The sequence below is a fragment of the Cotesia glomerata genome, linkage group LG10 (genome assembly GCF_020080835.1).
Source record: "Cotesia glomerata isolate CgM1 linkage group LG10, MPM_Cglom_v2.3, whole genome shotgun sequence".
Classification (NCBI taxonomy): domain Eukaryota; kingdom Metazoa; phylum Arthropoda; class Insecta; order Hymenoptera; family Braconidae; genus Cotesia; species Cotesia glomerata.
This window is the reverse complement of record NC_058167.1, coordinates 14,414,173-14,424,064: the sequence shown is the minus strand read 5'-3', so window position 1 is coordinate 14,424,064 and position 9,892 is coordinate 14,414,173. Positions and strand designations below refer to the sequence as shown.

General features: G+C 29.3%; 1 protein-coding gene across 2 annotated transcripts in view; it reads left to right on the top strand.

The window, feature by feature from the left end:
- The first annotated feature begins 1,247 nt into the window (after nucleotides 1–1,247).
- LOC123272329 (neurogenic locus Notch protein) overlaps nucleotides 1,248–9,892 on the top strand; it is a 145,594-nt gene continuing 136,949 nt past the window's right edge. Inside the window, exon 1 of one of the 2 annotated variants that reach the window (XM_044739010.1) lies at nucleotides 1,248–1,824. In XM_044739010.1, coding sequence (XP_044594945.1) covers nucleotides 1,707–1,824 — 118 coding nt within the window. In that variant the 5' untranslated portion in view covers nucleotides 1,248–1,706. The remainder of the gene's footprint in view (nucleotides 1,825–9,892) is intronic. The other variant, XM_044739011.1, reaches the window with a different exon arrangement.

Here is a 9,892-nt window from a genome sequence, read left to right as displayed (position 1 = left end):
TTTGCGATAGAAATTTTTGAAATTTAAACATTGTAAGAAATATCTAGAATTAAATTTTAATAAAAACTGTAGTAGGATTATAAATTTGTTTCCTAACTTTACATTATGAATTATTTAAATTATCTTGAATAATTTTTTTATGATCATAAAATAGGAAATAGGGGCTGAGTCTTTAAATTTTTAAATTTATTCAATCCTAAAAAATGTTCAAGAATGAACATATGTTTGATGAAAGTTAAATGTCGTTTTTTCTTAATTTTAAATACAATTTTTTTTATTTATGAGACATTTAACCATTATTTTATTTTAAAATTAATACTGTGAATTTTTAAAAATACTATAATAATTTTTTTGGTTTATTTTAATTAATATTAAATTATAAAAAAATGTATCTAAATTTTATAGATATTTTTTTTCTACAGCATTTATTTTTTAAACTTTACCTCTAAAATACTTTTTAATTTCAGCAACAACCATAATTTTAATGACATTAAAATTAGCAATCACTTAACAATTTTTTTATTTTATTTATAAAAAAAAATTAGTCCCAAAAAATAATTTTTAAAAAATTGCATTTTTTATTTTTTAAAATTTCTACATGTCAATATATTTTTTTGCTATAATTTATTTGCTATAAAATTATCAAATATATGCTAAATTAATTTTCATATAATTTTATCTTATCAAAAACTTTAAAATAGTCCTTAAAAAAATATGTTTAAAAAATAGCATTTTTTATTTTTTAAAATTTCTACATGTCAATACTTTTTTTGCCATAATTTATTTCCTATAAAATTTTAAAAATTATTAAATACATACTAAATTAATTGTCATATAATTTTCTTATTAAAAACTTAAAAATAGTCATAAATATAAATGAATATAACGTAAATAAAAATCTAGAAGCTAGGCGATCCATATCAGTAAATAAAGTAGTTAACTATCATCCACAATAATTCAATTATATCACACGCAATATGGGGACGTTTAAAAAAAAGTAACATCTGTTGTCTGTCGAAAAATTCACTAGCACCCCGAACCCCAATCCAGCAATTTTTAAATTCCCCCTAAATCTATTGAGAAAACACGAGCGACCGCCGCGCTCCCATTTCCCTTGTAACCGAGTCTTCTTCCACTATTCCCGACCTCCGATTGGGCCCTTCGGGCAGCCATTTTGCCGCGCGCAACAATACAGTCATCCCTCGGCAGGTGCGCGCGCATCCGGGAACTACTTTCAGCGCGTTTGAAGGACAATAGATGCCCAGACGTGTTTTGTGCGCGGTCGTGCTCGTATAAATTTTTACTTCGCGATCCAGTGTTTATATTCCATTTATTTATTTATTTATTATTATTTACAAACCCAGAAAGTGCTCTCGTACCGCGAGTCGCTTTTGCCGATAAAACAATCCGATTAATGCGTCTATTCGAACAGTGTTGGTGTAGTTTGTCGTTGTTTAATTAAATAACGAATTTTTATAAATCCAATCAAAAAAAAAAAATAACAAATAATAAATAATAATTAAAAAAATAAAATATCAGAATTAATCAATATAAAAATTGATTTATTTTTTTGAATGTCTAGATCCTGGTGGTCAAATGACGGATAGTGAGGCAGCTGAACGTTGCCACGGTGTGCCCGGGGTTTGATATGTGTTTGTGTGTGAGTGAAAAATTTTTCATTTTTTTATTGTGTGGATAAAAATATAATGATTAAACCCGGCTTTGCAACAATGGAGCGACGAAATTATTTGGATTACAAATCGTCACTGGTCATACAATTTACTCTGCTGTTTATCATCTCTACATCGGTGCCATCAGTTTTTGGTGAGTGTTTCCATGCAATATTTTTATGACATTAAAGTTAGCAGTCACTTGACTATTTTTTAATTTTTTTTAACAAATAAATTTGTCCCAAAAAATTATTTTTAAAAAATGAAAATTAAATTAGCCGACATTTAAAAATTTCTATAATTTATTTTATTGAAAAATTATTTTAAAAAAATTAAAACAAAAATTTTCACATGTAGAAAATTTTAAAAATTATACGTGGAATTTTTTAAAAATAGTTTTTTAATTAATAAAAAAATAAAAAATTTTTGAGTGTCGGCTAACTTAATTTTCATTTTAAAATTTCTATGTCAATTTTTTTACCATAATTTATATACAAAAATTTTTAAAATGATCAATGTCCGCTCAATTAATATTCATTATTTTTATCTAATATTACTTTAATTATTATTACTATTTTTAAAATTAAATGACAGACGCTGCTGCTAAGCAACAGGTAATTTAAACGCGCCGGCGCCGATATATTCAAATAAACGCTTGCGCTCTACTTTCCACAACGGCAATTATTTAAAACTATCCTTAATACTCCAAAAAATATCATAAAACGCTGATAAAAAATCCACGGAGGACCGAACCATGTGTATTTTGATCGTCAGGGCATTAGTATTCCCCAGTTGCGTCCGACATTGCTGGGCCTACATGTTAGGGACTTTTCTAAAAACATTGGGTCCTTGACAAGACCGGCTGCTGCTACTCTGCTCTTCCTTTCCTCTTCAATACGACCCCAGCCTTTTTTTCCTTTTTGTATAAGTGTGTGTATACATTTATATTCATATATATATATATATATATATAGGTATGTGTGTATGTATACAAATCATCATTTCCATTTCCTACATGTTGCTTTTCCCAAGCCCGGAATTTCGTCGGAAATTTGTGTGAATTATTATATGCCGGATAATTAACAAAGATTTTTTTTTGGAGTAGGAAATGTGTCAGATAAGGAGTGATAATAAAAATACACGTGGTGAATGGATAGTGGGGGTTCTCAACTAACAAGAGTGCGAACTTTCAGTTGACGATCACTGAGGGACAGGTGTCCAACCCCACTTTCTAGGAAGCGTCTTTTTCCCTCATTCTCAGCTACTCTGCTACGAGTACATACGAATACGAATGTTAACTAAACGTCTCTGGTCTTTGCTTCGACATTTCGTGATCTGACACTTCTCTTCTCTAGACCGGATGCCAAAAAAATAATAATCTTGGGTTCATATTTATATTTTTTAGATTTTATGAATCAGGAATTAGGAATTAATTTACTCTTATGAAAATGAAGTTAACTGACATTTCAAAATTTTTTATTAAAAAAATTGTCACATGTAAAAAACTTGAAAAACTATAAGTGCAATTTTTTAGAAATATCTTTTTAGTTGTAATTTAATTAATAAAAAAAATCAGAAATTTTGACACGTCTGCTAACTTCAGTGTCATTTACTCTTATGGTTTTTTTTTTTTAAGTAAAACGCATTTACATTGTTATCAGTGAGTAAAACTTACTGCTGCCCAATTTAAAAACACAGGAACTGACAATTTTAAGATTTTTAAAAATTTTTCTTATTAAAAAAAATTTGCGCGCCTAATTGAAAAAAAATTTGATTTATGAATAGAAAATGAATATAAATATTTTTAAGAAAAATACTTGAAATTAAAGTCTAAAAGTTATAAAAAAAAATCAGGTATAAAAATTTTGCAGTTACTGCACTGATAGAAGGATTTATTTATATTAAAAAATATTTGTTAAAAAATCATTTATTAGAGACCACTTTTTAGTATTAAACAAATATTTCTTAATATTTAAAATGATTTGATTGTATTTAATAAATTTGATAGTCATCTATTAAATATTAATAAATCTTTTTAAATACTAAGAAATATTTGTTAAGGACTAAAAAGTAATCTCTAATAAATGATTTGTTAAATATTAACAAATATTTTTAACTATAAACAAATCCTTCTATCAGTATGTGTTTTAAAATTGAGCAGCCAAAGTGCTTAATGCTTTTTATAAGCATTTAAATTTAAATATTTTTTTTGGAGTCTATTAGTCTATTCATTTATGATAATAAAATCAAGAGACATCCGTAAATTCTTTAGTTTTATTTAAGAAATAAATTATTATGTGAAAAAAATTTTTTAAAATTTAACTTAAAAATTTTTAAAACTATGAATGCAATTTTTTAAAATATTTTCTTGGTACTAATTTATTTTTTAAATAAAACCAAATAATGGTTGATAATTTTAGTATCATTGTTTAATTAGCTTCATAATCGACCAGCAAAGTGTAAAATTAAACCTCGCTTTGTAATTAAAATTATAAATGCATCGGATGGCGCAACTAGCACCTGGACTGGAGTTCTGAGTAAGATAAAGTAATATAAATAAAAATGATATCTACGAAGCAAGAAGAAAAATAAATTAGATGAATAATCTGAGACGAAGAAATAATTTAGTCTAATCTGCAGTTAAATGTGTACGTGAACTATAAAACGAGATCATTTAATTGCAATTCGTGCATTCTGAGAAATACTATTGCTGTTATAAGCATATATGTCCGTACGTCTATAAATGTAGGATATACATGATAGTAATAGTAAATAGAGTATGCGAATTCTCTGGTTAGGTATGGTGGTGTGTGATGGTACGAGGGGAAGGAATGAAGGAGTCATGGGTTACGTTGTGGTAGCCGCTCCCGAGTACGAAAGCTGGCTCCTTAGATCTTTCTTATACCCGTACACTTACATTAGACAAGCATGCACTAGACTCTTGGTGCTCTATACGGGTATAGTAAGGATTAGCTCTTCGTCGTCAGTCAAGTTCTCAGGCTTTCTCTTTACTTCTCTCCTTAGAAACCGATCCTCTATATCTGCTGCTCGCAAACTACTATACACTCTACTGTTCATGCTATTCGGTTTATGTTGTGTTAGCCGCTGATATATACTAAAACTCGGCATCGACTAAAATCTTGTACTGGTGCTTTCACACGAGACAAGGAATCAAAGATGATTATGACGACGACTTACGATCTGTCGCCTTTTATTAAATCCCACTATTCCATTCATTAGAACTCATTTATTTTATTTCATTTTAGAGTCTTCTATCACTTGGTAAAACGTGGGAATGTTTGTTTCATTTAAATTCAATTACAAATTTTTAAAATAAAAAAACTAAAATTATAAAATGGGTTTATACGGTTAAATTTGGTATCGTTGGAAAAGTCTGGACCTGGAGTTTTGCCTTTTCAAGTTTTCATATCATTTTCACCAATAGTCAATTTATGATGATACGTATTTAGGCTACATTCGAAAATACTTTATCTCTAGATACATAATTAAGAAATGACCCTGTATCTCGTGAACTATTGACATTTTTAAAGATATAAGCTCATCCCGATGTTACATTCATCAAGACCTTTCATTTGAGTACCCACATCAATTTTTCATATATTTATATATTATATATATTTCACAAATACCATATATATATAAAATATATAAAAAATGCCATGTGGGTACTCAAATGAAAGGTCTCGATTAGTGTAACATCGGGATGAGCTTATATCTTTAAAAATATCAATAATTAAAAAATGACTTTGTATCTCGTGAACTATTGACATTTTTAAAGATATAAGCTCATCCCGATGTTACACTCATTAAGACCTTTCATTCAAATACCCACATCATTTTTTCATATACTTATATATATTATATATATGAATATATATGTATATATGAAAAATATATCAAAATGCATGAGGGTACTCAAATGAAAGCTCTTGATGAGTGTAACATCGAGATGAGCTTATGTCTTGAAAAACGTCAATAGTTAAAAAAGTACAGTGTAATTTAACAAAATTCATTATTTAATAAAACAAAATTTTATTTATAGTTCACAAGCCACGGCAGTCACACAGTGACTGCAAGATTGCTAATTTTTATTAAAATACAAATTTTTTTTACAAAAATTGAAAAGATAAAAAAGAACATTTAAATAATTCTAGAAATGTATAATTTAAAAAAAAAAAATGAACATACAATCTTAAGCTTTATCAGAATCTTCTTTCAACAAACTATTTTCCTTACTCGAAAGCCCTGTATCGATAGTGACTTATATTGACAAAGATATTTTATAGCAAACGTAATAGAAGTAGCCATTGTACTCACCAGTATTATAGTATTATATTATTATTGTTTGTATATTATCTGGGCATGTTGTGGAGTAAGTGCACGTACGGTAGGATACGACCTGACCTGAGAATTATTAGGAACGGTTTAGAATAAAACCCAACAGGTATAACCGGTTGCTGTTATATTATGTTGATACCAATAAGAAAGCCTCGTAAATTTCGAATTGATTTCAAGTCCACCTATGGATAATATACCCTACACTAGACGAGTTACCCATAGATATTGCCGTGTATCCTATCAACTCTCAGCTTTTACGACTCCATTCCTGTATTTAAATAGACTGATACTTACAGACCTGTAATTACGAATTACTTATGAGATGATCTATCAGTATTCGTAATTATTATATGCGACTAATTTATTGCCCTGGTGTTTAAACAGTTTAAAGCTTATCACTAATTTTTTTTCTCATTACATTCCACTTGTTTTCAATCCTAATCCTTAAAATTGATAAAATGATCCCTAGAATTATTTCTAATTCAGTACTGTTGATTTTATAGTCAATCTTAACATTAAATTTCCAACAATTTAGTGATTTAAAAAAGAGATCAAAATTTAAAACTCAAAATCAATTTTTTCCTGATGAATTTTTCAGATTACTGCTTTAAAAAAATTAATCCAAGGCAGGGTGATAAAATATTAATTATCCAGGTTGAAGAATATTCTGTAAAAATAAGTGTAATAATTGTTTGAAGCGTATGATGTGTGTGTAATGTGTGAGCTGAGATAAGAAGTCAGATAGGAGAGTGTAGAGGTAAAGGAGAGCCGGTATCTCGCGGCATCTGCTAACTAAAAGGGCAAGATCTCGGAGGGGTGGCTGGTGGATCTTGGATGAGCCCCCTTTCCTCTTGGCTGTTGGCTCTTTCATCTCTGTTGGGCTCTTTCTCTACCCTTCAATATATACGGACATTTGCATTCGTCCATCTTGAAGTGAAGGATACTGGGCCTGGAGAAGAACAAGATGAGGATGAAGAATAATGCATCTGTCTCATTCGTTAGTTTTATCTCTCTCTTCTCTTATATATTCTTTATCCATTGAATCTCGGTTTTTCATTCTGTCTGTCCGCGTCTTTCACTCCAGACTCGGAGCAGAGGATCTCCAGTTGGATATCTCTGGATGGGTGCTTCTCTGTCCCCTTCTACCTTGAGGTTTGCGCGTAAAACCGCATAATTAAGGACCTTCACTTGCAACCCGAGTGGGCACACGTCGATCCGTCGTTGTCGTTTCGTAGTCGTCTTACCGAGTCCTCTACTTCATCTTCTTCTGGTGCTGTCCCCCTTTATTTTTATTTAAAAACTAAAGATTTCAGTCTTAGTCTGAATCCAAGAGCGGGCTGATGGGCTCTGCTCTTTATCTCACTCGATTTATTCTTACTCTCGTTCGATATCTGGCAATATACTTGATACTTGACGTCGGAGAGCCCATTCCCGTTGAGAATGAGAGCTCTCGAGCTTCCTCGTGCTATTGATGCTCCCTGATACTCCCGATACTTTGATGTCTCTTCCTTAAGAATTCTTATTCTGGCTGAGATCAGAAGCTTCAGCTTCTGATCCTGATGTTCCTTCTTATTCTCCTTATCCTTTTCCTTCTTCTGGGCTTGTCCAAGTTCAGATACTTCCTTTAACCCTCAGACGCCAGAAACTCATTGCCCGATCCAGAAGAGTATCCTTAGAAAGGATCAAGGATTGTGCCGTCAGTCAGACCACGGACAGCTCGGCGCCCCCTTATAAACTCAAACCATCCTCTGATTTCAAGACTAAGATCCTCAGATTTACTGTACATTCCTTCTGATTATACTCCCGATCTCGTGGGACATTTTAACTCCGACTTGCTGCTAATAATTTTTACTCTAAGAATATACTTTCGGATATTTATTGCTACGGATCTTTTTTTCAATTGATTTTTTTTTTGCTGCGGCAAATTATTTTTTTCAATGGACCATTTCAATCGTTTTTGACTTTTAACTAAAATATTTTAAATTATATATAGAATTTTTTGTATTTGTTATTAAAATTTTGACTAACAGACAGGAGATTTAAAAAAATTACTAAGAATTTTTTTGTATTTTCAATATTTTAACCAGAAATTGAAATTTTCAACTTTGAAACCAATATACACTGATAGAAGGATTTCTTAGCATTTAAGAAGATTTCTTTGTATTTAAGAAATCATTTCTTAAACATCATTTCTTAGCATTTAAAAAATATTTCTTAGTATTTAAGAAATATTTCTTTGTATTTAAGAAATATTTCTTAGTAGTTATATTTCTTAATATTTAAGAAATATTTATTTGTATTTAAGAAATATTTTTTAAATACTAAGAAATGATGTTTAAGAAATGATTTCTTAAATACAAAGAAATCTTTTTAAATACTAAGAAATCCTTCTATCAGTGTAGTTTGTTTAATTATACACAGAAAAAAAAAATTTACTTGAACCAAGTAAATAATTTTGAAGAATTTCATCCTTTTGATTTCAGTAGAAAAATTCTTAAACTAAGAAATTTTTCTTGGTTTAAGTAAATTTTATTTAATTCAAGATTTTTTCGTTTTGATTCAAGACACTGAAACTCTTCAAAATTTTTTCCTTGGTTCAAGAACTTTTCTCTTGATTCAAGTTAATTTTTTTGTCAGTGTAAAATTCTGACTTTAACTTTCAAAATTTAAATTTTGAATAAATGATAAGAGATAAGGTAAAATTGATAAAGACTTTTCTTTTAGAAAATTAAATTTTCAACAAAAAAGCTCTCTTATCATTTATTTTTCCATATCTCCAATATTAAACTCAGAATTGCGATTTCAAACTTAAAAAAATTAATTTATTCATTGAAGTGATACGTAATTGTGACTTGATACAACAAATGGCTTCTATTAAAATTCCCAGATTTTTCTTAATTCTATCAAAGTCTTCAACACCATGATTAAGAAGCCGTACTGACTATAACTACTGTGGGAATATTTAACAAAACATGTGGATTAAATTTGACGATTTTATAGCTGAGTAATTTAATCGAATACGATATAAATTATCGTCCTACAGACTACAGGGCTTCTCTCATTCCTTGAGGTCAATGATGCGACATATCCTATCGATTAATCACAACTTAACTCGTGTTGTATCACTTACTAGCTTTTATTTTCATCATCGTTGATAAATGGCGCAAGGAGGTGTATGATCTTAAGCTTTTGCTGTTGATGTTAAATATATACTTTATGTGTGCTTAATTCAATTACTCTGTAAAGTATAAAATGCATAGGAATTTATCGGGTTAGTTTTTCGGTTCAGATAAAACAAAAAAAAGTAAGTGAAACTAAATGTTTAGTTTTAGTCAAGGTGTGGTGCATATGTGGGAGGTAAACAAGACATTTTGCATCGAGTACATAGCACTCATGGGCTCATGGACCGATAATTAATTTTTCACGCGTTCACTCACCAGGGCAAACAGTTCCGTGACTTTAACTACCGACACGGCCCGTTGGGTCATATTACATGCTTGCACGACGGAACGTGTGTAACTTTGTTTAGTTTGAGTCGTTTTTTTCTCTAAATTAATCTTTTTTTATTTATTTATACGTTACGTGCTGAAATTATCGTCAATTTTTTATTAAAAATTATTACTTAAAGCTTACGTAATATTTAAAAAAAATTTTTTTTGGCTTTTAAGAGTTATTTTTTTTTTTAAGACCAAAAGCGCTTTTTGTCAACTTCAAAAATTTTTTTAAAATTGATAGTTGAAAAATTTTATTAAAAAAAAATTTTTTTATTAAAAAAAAATAGATTTTTTAATAAATTGAAATTTTCAAATTAAAATGTTCAATATTAAGAAAATAATTTACTCAAATAAATTAATTATTTTTTC